This window comes from Staurois parvus, unplaced genomic scaffold (assembly GCF_062004578.1).
Source record: "Staurois parvus isolate SC_StPar_1 unplaced genomic scaffold, SC_StPar_1.0 ptg000019l, whole genome shotgun sequence".
Classification (NCBI taxonomy): domain Eukaryota; kingdom Metazoa; phylum Chordata; class Amphibia; order Anura; family Ranidae; genus Staurois; species Staurois parvus.
In genome coordinates this window covers 16,234,611-16,248,536 of record NW_028317815.1, presented here as the reverse complement: position 1 = coordinate 16,248,536, position 13,926 = coordinate 16,234,611, and the positions used below count along the sequence as shown (strand labels likewise).

At 36.4% G+C, this 13,926-nt stretch overlaps 1 protein-coding gene across 1 annotated transcript in view; it reads right to left on the bottom strand.

Moving 5' to 3' along the window:
• Nucleotides 1-13,161, bottom strand: part of LOC149472908 (chloride anion exchanger-like) — a 65,605-nt gene extending 52,444 nt beyond the window's left edge. The window contains exons 1-5 of the mRNA XM_089685142.1: nt 13,010-13,161; nt 8,993-9,132; nt 5,925-6,035; nt 3,315-3,451; nt 3,068-3,232 (exon numbers count right to left, since the gene is read on the bottom strand). Coding sequence (XP_089541268.1) covers nt 3,068-3,232; nt 3,315-3,451; nt 5,925-6,035; nt 8,993-9,132; nt 13,010-13,140 — 684 coding nt within the window. The 5' untranslated portion in view covers nt 13,141-13,161. The remainder of the gene's footprint in view (nt 1-3,067; nt 3,233-3,314; nt 3,452-5,924; nt 6,036-8,992; nt 9,133-13,009) is intronic.
• Nucleotides 13,162-13,926: the final 765 nt, after the last annotated feature.

Below are 13,926 nucleotides of genomic sequence, written 5' to 3'. Positions count from 1 at the left end.
TTCCAAAGAGTAGATTATAGCAAATATCTGTATGTTCAAATTTGTTCAAGTTTCATGGTTAAAGAAGCAAAAAACTTAAAAACACAAACATTTTCTGTTTTCTTTTCCCAATAAAATCACAAAACATGAGAGGTTAATATGTACTGACGGTCCAGAAAAAAAATATTTAATATAAATCTGGATTCTCGTTTAGTAAACTGTTGAAAATTAATCATTAAAGTGGTATTATTTATTTATTTATTTCAGGTACTTGTATAGCGTTGTCAATTTACGCAGCGCTTTACATATATATTGTACATTCGCATCAGTCCCTTACCCTCAAGGGACGTACAATCTAAGGTCCCTAACTCCCATTCATGCATACACATACTGGGGCAATTTAGACAGGATCCAATTAACCTACCAGCATGTCTTTGGAGTGTGGGAGGAAACCCACGCAGGCACAGGGAGAACATGCAAACTCCAGGCAGGTGGTGCCGTGGTTGGGATTCGAACCAGCGAACCTAGTACTAAATCCAATACAAAAATGTAGAATATGCAGTTTACCATTCTTTAAAGTAGAATTCCAGCCTCAACCTATCTAGTCTTAAAAATGTCCCCTCCTACCTCTTAAAACCTGGAGCAGAGGAGGCTGAAAATAGGTAAGTATACACATAATTTTTTAACAGAGGTCAGTCAATATACAGTAGATGTTAGGAGGGGGAAGGGAGCATTTTTAAGACTAGTTAGGTTGCCCCTGGAATTCTACTTTAAATGTGGTGGCTTCATTAGTTTTCAACTTTTAAATTTGTTCTCTTTTATTTTCACTTGATGATCCAGCCAGTAATATACTTCCTGTCTTAGGGTGTCTCCATTCCACTGAAGGAGCAATGGAGAAACATTTGAGAATTTAGATGGGCTTTACTAACAAGTAGTTACAGCAACAGTTATTTTATCTTTTGAGATAAAGTTTTTACATAAATGATCAAATGCTGATCATTGTAAGCAACCTTCTCAGCAGTAAATTGTTTGCCTTCAATCCGCTAATTGCCGCTTTTGGTGGACAGCTTAGTCTGTTAAAGGAGCTTGAAAAATTGCGGACTTACTGGCTGGATCACCAAGCAAAAATACAGGCAGGAAATCCTAAAAAATGAAAACCAACTGAGTCACCACATCTAAGAATTTTGAGTTTGGGATTTTATACCACTCATATGATCTCTCTCCACCAGTGAAACTTACATTTTCTGTACAGCCAGTCCATTGTTCCCTCACCAGCTCCCATGTAACATATCTCCTTTATCTTGACATATGAGACTACCTTCTGTGATGCAATATTTTATCTCTGTGGTGTCTTGGCCATACACAGCTATTGTATTCAGCAGCTGCAGAACTGCTTGAATTCAGTCATGTTGGTGAATAGTGATGGCATATGATAGAATGCATCCACTGTTCAGCCAAATATTTTTTATTAGTCTCATTTGTTTTTTAAATCAACTTTTGTCAAGCCAGGTGGTGTTCACGAGACCTACCAGGCTCAAATTTGGTCCAATTGAGCTGGAATCTGTCAAAATTTGTGTCGTTTATGGCAAGCCTTTAACTTGACTTTTAATACACGTTTAACTACCCTGACCTTTATAACATTTGTTTGTCCTGTCTTTTTGATTTCATCTCTAAGGTTTACAATCAAGATTTGTAATTTAAGCATTTAAGGTTTAGGAGCTCCAGAGCCAATTATGAAATTTACCGTAGACATGTACAGGCAGCTCTTGGTCATCAACTTAGCCTTAAAGGATAAGTTCACCTTTTGGACAAAAATAATAAATGCATATTTTTTTGCAGGTAAAAAAAATGTGCATTTATTATTTTTGTTCAGTAGATCACTAATGCCATGCAGGTCTCCTGTAGACCTGTCAGAATATCTGCTTGCCATACGGGATGTGCGATCAAGCAGATATTCTGACAGGAAGTTTCAATGAACTACCACGGCGCTCAGCAGCGCCATGGTAGTTCATTGAAAACTACAAGCCCACAGCCACTAAGGACTTGTAGGCACTCATTCACAGAACTCTGAGTGACGTGGCCATGTGGGTGGAGCCCCGCACGGCCGCACTGTTTTCAAATCTGACAGATAGTACGGGGAAACTTTTCCCCGTACTATCTGTCAGAGGGCAACATGTTCCATGTTCCACCCTAAAAACAGGTGGAACATGTAACATGTTCCCAAAGGTGTGCTTATCCTTTAAGGAATAAGTTTATTCTTTTGAACACGTTACATGTTACATCCATATTTACAGTGTAACATGTAACCTATTCAGCTGCCTATGTCCACACAAAACTGATATTTCATTACTAGGTGGGATCTGTTGTTTCATAGCGGTAAATGTTATTTATTTATTTATTTATATATTTTCTACACATATCATATTATAACTGTGTCTGATGTATTATTTCTTCCAATTTGAAGAAGTCTTTATGGAAAACTCACTAGGATCACTTCAGAATTTGACCATGTTGCATGTTATATCTTATATGGTTGTAACATGAAACATGCTCATAAAGATGGAATTAGTCTTTAAGCCCAATTACATGAATGCGCACTTTTTGGTGTTACATTGAGTATGCTCATTCAATTTCAATGGGTTTTAATGCATGTTTATGAACCAAAAACCCATCAAACATTTTTATGGCTAGTGTACCTAGAAGAAACACTTTTTTTATAACCTGATGGCCAAAGTGCATTTGTTTTGTACATGTATGCATGTTGGGGGGACATTAATAATATATGGCAATGCTTGCGATCCCACACACAATATGATGCTGTAAGCTAATGTGCAAGAATATGTATGCAAACACACGCTGCAACACACATGCACAAGTGTGAATGATTAGATCATGTAAATGAAAGTAAGCACTATGCTGGCTTTACAAAATTACACCACAGTTAGAAATATAGTCGCTTACCCAGATGCTTTACGACAAGTTAAAGTGTTTCTCAGTATTTTTTTGTATTGGTGTATTTATTTAAAGCTGTAGACATTAAAACACATTTAGCAGGTAGCAAAGTATTAAAATTAATAAACAGACTTACATAAAATAATGCTATAGGTCCACTGAATGGGTCAACTTTTAAACCCAATATAAACTTTAACTGTGATATCAAAACGTGAATGGCGGCAGCTGTTGTAAAGCCACTTATCAGGGAATCAGACAAATAGATGACAATAAATCCAACTTGCAGTAGTCCTAACGCCAGCTAAGAGAGAGAAATTGATCATTAATTTTAGTCATGCTGCAGAAATAACTACTATTCCAACAAGGCATGCTTTAAGACTAACCTGGAAGATTCCTGCAAGCACTGTCACAGAAGCTGCCACAACTACTCTTTTTTCATTAAGGTCTGGATCATCAGGATTATCAGGGACTAAACGGAGTACAGCTGTTCCAACCATCAAACTCAAGACAGGAAAGGGACCTAAAAGAACATGTTTTTTTGTCGGTGAGGACTCTATGATCCATGTCAGTAGTAACAACAAATGCAAATGGGAAATGGAAAAGGGCGCTTTACTGCTCTCTTACCTTCAAATACCAGCTTTAGTTATCACTCTCTTATACTAATTTTATTCTGTCTCATTGCCCAGAACAGAATAGCCCAGCTTCTACATTTTTTTTTCTTTCAAAAACTTCCTTTTCCCTATGTTCTTATACCTATCTCCTGCCTTTATTGCAGTTCTTCCTGCTAACTCTTGCACGGCTATGCTCATCCAATAATAGTAAGCAATACTGCACACAAGTGTGGTGGGATGTATTCAAGTTTAACTTTGAGTGAACCACTACTTCACAAAAGTACCCAACTGCATTTCTTTTATATCCAATTATTTATTGTTCAAATTTATTTCCAGTAAAAAATATTGAAACCAATTAACTTTCATTTAACCTTAGGCAATGTACTGTATATCTTAATACCATTGTATCTGTCAAACATGGCCAATTTCCCTAAATTCTACAGATCCAACCTAAAGTGTAATACCTAAAGACTCTACAAATGTATGGGTAATAAGTCATATGCTGGGTATATAATTAAAAGTTTTCCAATGATTGCTGTATGTAGTCAGTATACTAGTATCTAAAATACTTTGTTTCTTTTAGCTCAATTTTTATATTTTGGTGAGAACTAAATATGAGATGGCTTCTATATATGGATTCTCTGTGAATATTATCTCTTAGCATGACAGACTCCATAAATGTTGTTTGATTTACATATAGATTTTTGTTGTAATGTTCTTTTTTTGTACAAGATTGGCTTTGGTATTGACTATGGTTTCTAAAAAATATCCATGTAATGCCCTGTAAGATGTCACATGTGATGAAACGCATAGGGACGAACCGCATACTGACGTCATTCCATAACCACAAGTAACCCAAAATCTGATTTATGTGCTGGCTGGAATTGCTTTTTTAAATGTGCAATTATCTGTTGAAGCCTGCAAATGCAATATTTATATAATTTTACACTGTGAATGTTGAGCATCTGCTTTTGTATTTCCTACTGAGCATGTGTAGTTGGTGGCTGGAAGGGGAAATTGGTGGAAGCAATTGGACCAGTAGAGGACTATGAGTAAGATCAGTGGGGCAGGTTTTGATGTGGATTCCTGTACCATATGCGGTTTATGACTTCTCTGTAGTAGAGGGTCGTATGTATTTGGTAAGCCTGGTCTGGTGCAGCACCCTTCAAGATTTTTTTGTGGAATATTTCTATTTACTCACACAGTGTGTTGACTTTATCATTATTATTTTGGGGATGTAATTATTTTCACTATTTCTGTTTTGTTATGAATTGTTCACATTTGGTTATATGGTTTACTGATTAGTGCAACAGGGTGGATCTACATGCTTTTATTGGTAACTGTGTCCCTGCAGGAAATAATCACCCTGCTATTTTTTTCCTGGTGACCAATGTCAACAAGAATGAAAGGAAGGAATATCTAACATTATGAGTTGTCACTGGAACAGAAAAAAGGGTAAATTTTCCAATGGAGACACTCAATCCCATCACTTCATGTTTTGTTTTGAGATAGAAAGTCAAAGAAATGTGGGACAGAGACTGAAAACAAAGGTTTTAAACATTTCCTACTCTTATGTGTATAAAAAATAAGTTTTGTATATATATATATATATATATATATATGTAAATCTATTTTTTTAAATGGGACTATTATTAAATTATAATACAGGCCAATAGTCACCAATGCTGGGTGTTAGAGCCAGTTCAAATATATGCAAATTGGATGCGTTTTGAACCACATACAATTTGCATGACATGTGAAATAACATTGCTTTCTATGGTGCCTGTACACATATGTCCGATGCAGCTGTAGATTCCATTCAAATTAAAAAAAAAGTCTTGTCAGTTTTCTGAGCAGTGTGGTCCAGCTCAGGTGCAAATTCAGGCTCATTGACTTATATGGGAACTGCTGCTGAATCGCACATGTCATCAGTTTTTGAACTTGATGTGTTCTGTCTTCAAATTCTGTCCTGAACCACATCTGAACCAGCCCTGTACTGCTGAACAACTGCTTTGTATTTCACTGTGAAAATGGACCTTCAAAACCACACCGCACATGTGTAAATACAACTTTATGGACATACAGAGAGAGGCTTCACTTTTAAAGCTGTTGGAAACTGCATTGTAATAACGCAACACATTGTAATGAAATGTTGCTCTCAAAAGATGTTATCTTCTAAAACTGGAGCATGCAACATCTGGTGCAGCTTTGCACAGAAACCAGGTTTTGTTGCCAAAGCTTTTTTGAACAAGCTGAACTTAGAAGCTGATTCGCTACCATGCACAACTGCACCAGATTCTGAGTGCACCGGTTTTAGTAAATCTCCCCGAAAATCATCTCTATAGCTGTTTGTCTAATTTTCACAGAAAGGAAACTACTCACCAACTGATATATGCTTTGATGTACCAAGGAAGAAATAAATAATGACAGGGAAAAATGCTGCATAAAGTCCATATCCAGGAGGAACATTCACTAAAAGGGCAAAGGCCAGACCTGCAAAATGAGAGAACATTCAGTAAAATCAATTCTTCTTTTCCATAACAATATACATTTTACATATAAGGGGGGATATCCTCCTGCGCTTAGTATGGGTAAGTCCCTATCTACTAGCTGCAATCACTCAACCTCAACCAATAAGTAATAAATACCGTGCATTAAATAGTGAAGCGCTCCCAAATTATCTAAAAAAAATTAATATACCCTCTGTGCATACCATAAATACCCACTGAACTTAAAAATAATTGATATTATAGGTGATAAAAAACATTATAAACTAAATCAATTAGTGGCAAAAATTCATAAACACCTCTCATATGTACCAATATATTATTACCTCTTAATAGATCTGTGATAAAAAATAACAAATATAAAATCCATGATAAATACTCAAATAACAGTGATGGAAACGATTATCATAATAATACTAATTCATGAAAAATGTGACAAATCGTGATACTTGTGACAAACCTAAAAAATCAAAAAAAAATAGTGATTCTGCAATAAATTATATAATACATATGGCTTGTGATAAACCCTATAACAAAATAAAAATAGAATAAAATAAATCGCTTCTTAAATCAGTGAAAAAAAATATATAAATAGACTCAGTGTTTCAAAATAAACTCAAATAGTCCATGCAAAAATGTGAAACACTCTGTGATCTTCACTTCTAGTGCTCAAGAAAGGAATCGTCCAACGGCAGCAATGCCTGCTCACCTCCCCTCCTCGACCCCCACAGGGCCAAAAGGCAAAAGACTCTCCTTAAAGGCAATCCTTTCCTCCAGACAACTCAGCCAGGAACCTCAGGACTTCCACTCCACCTCCTCTCACCACGTCATATAGGACACAAACAAAAGCTTCCCATAGTGTAACACCGTTTATTAGAAGTAATATGGCATAACAAACTTTCCCACTCACATGTAATCTTTGAATACAACGCTTTTCCACCTCACATCATGGGTGTATTCTCATACAGGGAGGGAAACCAATATGGCCGCTACGTCCGGACAAAACGTCCCCACGTGACCGGAAGTGACGTAATCTCGTACTGGGAATGGCGTTCCGACGCGTTGCGTCACGTGCGTCGTGACTTCATCAGGGTCTATTTATAGATTTTTTTCACTGATTTAAGAAGCGATTTATTTTATTCTATTTTTATTTTGTTATAGGGTTTATCACAAGCCATATGTATTATATAATTTATTGCAGAATCACTATATTTTTTTTGATTTTTTAGGTTTGTCACAAGTATCACGATTTGTCACATTTTTCATGAATTAGTATTATTATGATAATCGTTTCCATCACTGTTATTTGAGTATTTATCATGGATTTTATATTTGCTATTTTTTATCACAGATCTATTAAGAGGTAATAATATATTGGTACATATGAGAGGTGTTTATGAATTTTTGCCACTAATTGATTTAGTTTATAATGTTTTTTATCACCTATAATATCAATTATTTTTAAGTTCAGTGGGTATTTATGGTATGCACAGAGGGTATATTAATTTTTTTTAGATAATTTGGGAGCGCTTCACTATTTAATGCACAATACATTTTACATATATTGTGTTTGACTAGAAACAACCCAGTTGTCCTGGGTTTTGTTGATAACAAGCAATTTCATTTATATAGACTTGTAATGGACCAGCTTCATTAGACCTGGGGGGCAATCAGCGTTGAGTAACCATTACTAGCTGATAACCTACTCTGTTTATATAGTAGATAGTAGAGGCCATGGTGGAGAGTAATCTTCTTGTACTTAAGGCTGTAACAAACTCCACTACAGAAAAAAAACTTAAACTGAATCTGTGAAATGATTGTTTATATGTGCCTGGGACATCAGTTAAACAACTCTGTAGGCGTTACTTAGAAAGATCATTATGACTGTATTGCCTAAGTATCTTCACCATTGAAAACTCTCTTTATATCACAATACTGGCCCCTATTTATAAAAATAGAACTTAGCCAGGGCACAAGTTAAAGGTCGTCAATAGGTGGCCAACAAGGTACCAAATCAGAAAGCAGGGACAGCGTCAGCATACAGGCCAAGGCCAGCAACAGCAACAGCTGTACAGCAATGCACTGGACATAAAGCAGAGATTTAGTTAAGATACAGGCCAACATCATTTAATAAACAGGTACCAGGGTACCAAATCAGAAGGCAGGAGTCTAAAACACAGGCCGAGGTCACAACGGGCAGGCAAGACTCTAGATACAGGTCAGAGACATGCAGGGTGGTACAAAGAAAGGTTGAAGTAGCAGGTCAGGTCACAAACTGTCCATGTCACATTCCAGGTTTTAACAGCCATTTGTCACCAATACCAGTGCTGAGAATGCATGTGCACCCATGCCCATGCTAATTCACAATGAAAAGTGACCTTATGCACAGAAACACATGCATGCGTCTGCATTGGTCTCATACTGGAATGCACGGGACCTTCCTTAAAAGGGCATTTTGGATATTATCCATAACTCTCTTATACTTAATATTAAGATTTTGATTCAACAAGCTCATTAAAAATAAAGCTTTGATATAAAGGATGAGTTCACCTTTAGTAACATCTTACATGTTACACCCATATTTAGGGTGTAACATGTCACTACATCACCTTCCGCTACCCCGACCTGATCCCACATTGTGACAGCAGGTGGGGGATCTTCTCCCCGCATTCGCTGTCCCAATTCAAAACCAGCACAGCTGTATGGGGCTCCTCCCACATGGCTGCATCATTAGTTCACAGAGTTCTGTGAATGAATGAACTACAACTATCGTCAGCCACTGTGGCAGACAGCTTGTAGTGCTCACCAGTGCCCTTGAACTACACTGGCACTGGTGAGCGCTCTCGTAGTTCATTGGTTTTTCTGTACTTCAATAACTGCTTGCCTGTATCAGAGATTTTTAGTGGAAACTTAACCTTTAAATAATGAAAGCAAATGGCTTACCTTGCAAGACAGCCACCAGGCCAGTGCTGACTCCAGAAACGATATCGCTGAAGATCCATTCCTTTATTCGGTACATAGGAAGCCAAGAGGCGATGGGAAAAAATGTGTAAGCTATTTTTTTAGCCTTCTCCGAAGAACAACTAGAACAGAAGGTTGTAACATAATATATAGAAATACAACTTATAACTCTTAACGAGCAGATATACCTGAGCATATAGATCTCTTAAACCTCAAAATATGAAACATTTTGCCTATTAGATAAATCGGTCAGATTTTCTTTTTCATAGTTTACAGTCAATTATGATCTTTTCTGTTTGCATCTGCACACTGGTAGGAATGATTCAGGGTATAAGATGTGCCAGTCATTATCAGTGACTGTTAAACACATATGTGTAATTCTGACTGCAATCTGTAAGGTTCGGGAAAGTGTATGTTGTTTGGTGTTCTATGACACATATGTATTTTTATATGAGTGCTGAGAACATTCATCAGTGCAAAAACAATGGGCTTTCCTAAAGTCACTACTAACTATTAGCAACCCATCAGATTTTAGATTACTGTGGTTGACTCCATGGAAGAGAAATTCTGAATGGTTGCAGTTATACTACACTAAACAAGCAAGATTTTCTAATAATATAATTTTGATTCATTATCAGAAGTTAATTTACAAGAATTGCATTGGTTGCTATGGGTATACTTTGTACAGTGTTCTTTGCCTTGTTGCATATGTCTAATGCAAAATATAATTTTTAATTTTTTTATTTAAAATAATTTAACCCTATTTCATGTGCAATCTACACATAAATCCTGCCTATGCTAGGAAACGTTTATAAATACTCCCCCTTGCATCTGCTGGCTTTCAGTCCTAGTTTTGACAGATAAATCGGTTGCCCTCTGATAATCGAGAACCAATAAAAGTAGTTTGCAGTTCAGCCTACAGATGAACACTGTCACCTTTAGGCTGTAGTAGAATGTGCAGCAAAATAGGTTTAATACTTACAAATGTCAGATACAATTGCAGAATTACAAAAAATTTTAAAAGTGTTCTAATTGCTTTTAATAAAACAGTATAGTAAATTAAAGTTCACCTTTCATAAAGAATTATAAATGCACATTTTTTGCAGGTAAAAGAATGCATTTATTGTTTGTTAAACCCGGAGCCTGCAAGATATTGCACCTGAGATCAACAGATTGCGGGTGCAGTGTTAGGGTCCCACACATACTGTCGACAGCCCACTGTATGGGCTATGATTTTCAGAGCTGTAGGCAGTGTGGACGAACTATGAGCATGCTGATCAGCATGCCAACAGATCATTCAGTTTATTAATCCATTTCATGCAGTGGACAGGACTTATAGTTTTTCTTTCACAGATTACTTTGGTATGATGCTGTTTTCAAAATCTGAACACGAGTATGGGAAGATGAACCCCCTCTCACTGTCACACTGGTGGGGAGGGGCAGTGAGGGGGAGAACGGCAGAACAACATGGTACACCGTAAATAAGGGTGTAGCATGCAACATGTTCTAAAAGGTGAACTTTTTCTTTAAATCATCATATGTCTTTAAAAAATACAGTATATGTAAAAATAATTTAGGTATCTGAATTAGTCATAAAGTTGTTTCAGGTTAACAGACGCATTTTAACATTATTAAACTTGGTCTAGGTCATGGTGACCACTGGTCATAAAAGGGTTAATAAATATATTTTAATTGGAAATATTAAATTATTAGACTAATAACAATTAAGAAAATACAATGTTAACATGACACATCACAGAGTAAACAATTACTCATGCTGGATTTTTTTTATTTAGTCTGATGTCAGGAAGGTAACCCTTATAGCAAAAGCACAGGAAAGCACTTCATACAAAGAAGGGCTGATTACTGAAAACATAAGTAAAATTGGAACTCTTTTCCTATATCAACCTCCTTAATGTTTTTGTAGAAAACAAGACTTGGTTCTTTACATTACTCTCAAAATATATTTACTGTAAACAGGAGGTGTAGCTGACAGAGAAGAGTATAAAAGATAGACAAAAGTAGGGCAAACACATTATCAGTGCTGCCAAAGCACAGAAATAGGAGGAAATTGCTAAATCTATTAAGAAATGAGATGCTGTATAACCTTTTTTTAGGTACATTAGTGATAAAAAGAAAAAATACAATGGGATCACTAAACTGAAAACTGGGCACAACACTTTTGTTGAGGGAGACCTGGATGTAGCAAACCATTTAAACAATTACTTCTATTCAGTCTTCTCAGAAATAAATTGTACTAGCAATAACAAGATGGGGAATTATATTGGTTCTAGTAATGACAGTTCATTTTTAGGATTCCTGAAGACAAAGGTAGCAGAGGAACTAGTTCTATTAAAGCTTAATACAGCAATGAGTCCTGATGGCATTCATCACAGAGTTTTAACTTTGAGGTATAGTTGTTGGACTATTAATAGATCATTTTAATCAATCTCTTCTAACAGGATAAGTTCCCCACGACTGGTGGACAGGTAATATTGTACCTTTCCACAAGAAGGGCAGCAAGGTATAAGCTCGCAATTACAGGCCAGTGAGTTTGACATTGGTTGGAGTCAAATCAGTAGAATCACTCCTGAAAAGAAGCCTATGAAAAAGGTACCAGGGGCATCTTATGGGGCCCCCTACTGACCCCGGGCCCTTGGGCAGTGGCCGAGTTTCCAAATGGTCAGTCCGCCCCTGCCCTTGGGTGGTTCAGGGGATATGCAGTTGACTAAAGGATAGATACTAAAGTGTGGTTGTGGTGGTTCACTCGGTACAGAGACCAGTCACTAGTAGTGTACCACAAGGCTCTGTACTAGGTCCTGTTCTAATTAATCTATCTGTAAGTGATATAACAAAGGGTTTTTGGGCAAGGGATGTCTATTACTGATGATACTAAGGTGTGTAATAGGGATAATATTGCTGGAGGTGTCTATAATATGGAACATGATTTGGCAAAGATTAGTCAAAGTGGAAATTGCAGTTCAATGTTTCTAAATGTAAAATAATGCACCTAGGGAAAAAGAATTAGTTGAGAGAGTACAACATTGGGATACAGTGGTAGTTAGCACTACAGAGGAAAATGACTTGGGGGTACTTATTTCAGATGATTGCAAAATGAGCAAACAGTGTGACCAGACAGTGGGAAAACCGAATAGAATTCTAAGATGCATCCCTAGAGGGATCACTAGCAGGAGGAAGGAGATCCTGGTTCCTCTATACAGATCTATAGTTAGACCTCATTTAGAATACTATGTCCAGTTCTGGAGAACTCACTTGAATAAACATATTCATAAGACAGACTGAGACCAGAGATGGGTAACAAAAATGGTGAAAAGTCTGGGCGATAAAACATATCAGGAGAGACTTCAGGAACTTAATATGTACAGTCTGGAGGAAAGAATGGAAAGGGGAGACATGATTGAAACCTTTAAACACATCAAGGGAGTGAATAAGGTTCCGGAGGGCAGTATTTTCAATATGAAACCAAAATCAAGAACACGGGGACATGCCCTCAAACTAACTGGAGGAAAGTTCAAAACTAATCTTAGAAAGTATTATTTTACTGAAAGGGCAGTTGATGCTTGGAGTACACTTCCAGCAGAGGTAGTGAGCCAGTCAACAGTAAATGGCGTCAAGCATGCTTGGGACAAACATAGATCTATACTTAAACAAAAATGTAATCCCCCCCCCCGCAAAACTAAAAAAATTACAAAAAAAGTAAAAGAAAATCAACAACAAAAAACGGGCAGACTCAATGGAGTACCCGGTCCTTTTTCTGCCGTTTTTTTTCTATGTTTCTACTCTGGTCCTCATACATTATCCATATCAGTTCCTCAACCCCTTTGCAGTAAACATATGTGCAAAGGGTCCTTTGACAAAGTTTTACAAGTGCAACAGCAATTAAGATAAAATAGATTTCTTGTGACTTCATACATGCTTAATGCCTAAATGTATTTCTGAACATCCCATCACAGCTTATAGTAAAGACATATAACGTACCTGAAATATAGACGCAGATGGTCCAGGAATGTTTTGTGATATCTGTGAATTTTTTCATTTTCAGTGTGGAAACTGTTCTCTGAATATACAGGTCTGGACACCACATACTGGTCACCTACAGGCTCTATCATTTTTGCTAACGGGTGGTCTTGTAATCTTCAGTACCCTACAAAATAAGTCCACCAAGACAATATTTTAGTCAAAGAATGATTTTCTAGTAATTTTTTATAACAATGGCCATGTTTGATGGTTGCCCATGACAAAATTCTTAAGCAAGATTCATAATGAAGAGGAAAATGCAGTGCTAAGTACAGTATTATGGATTATGAAAAGGGACAAAACAAGCAATGGTATAAAGGTGACCAGAATTATGTCTAATTAGATGAAACAGTATACTTAACTGTTATTAGAATGATTATTCATCTATTTAAATATTTTGTTCCACTATGTGGGGTATAGATAAAACTTGGTTTCTGCTCTAGAAACGTCAAAACCCAACAAAGCGTAATATTTAACAAAAACGTAAGTGCTTCACTGCAACTATAAAACATTACTATATGAGCAATATGAAATAAACACAATCTGCTCTGTATAACACATACATTTATTAAACAGCAAAAGGAGTTTTTGACTATTTTTAACTATTTGGTAAATGAAATGCCTTATTCTTAAACTTTCATGTTTAAAGGTTTTAAAGGAATAAACGCTGTGGCCATGATAGAAAACATGTTTTTTGTATATTGTGTCTTGTAGTGTACATTCACAAGAAATGCTGGTTATGAACATTCGTTTTTTTTTTTTTAAATCTGAACTAAAAAGAACATAAAACAAGAACATACACCATAGACACTAACATGAACCCCCATACACATACCTAACCACAACTCAAACTAACTATTTATCTGTCTTTAAATGGT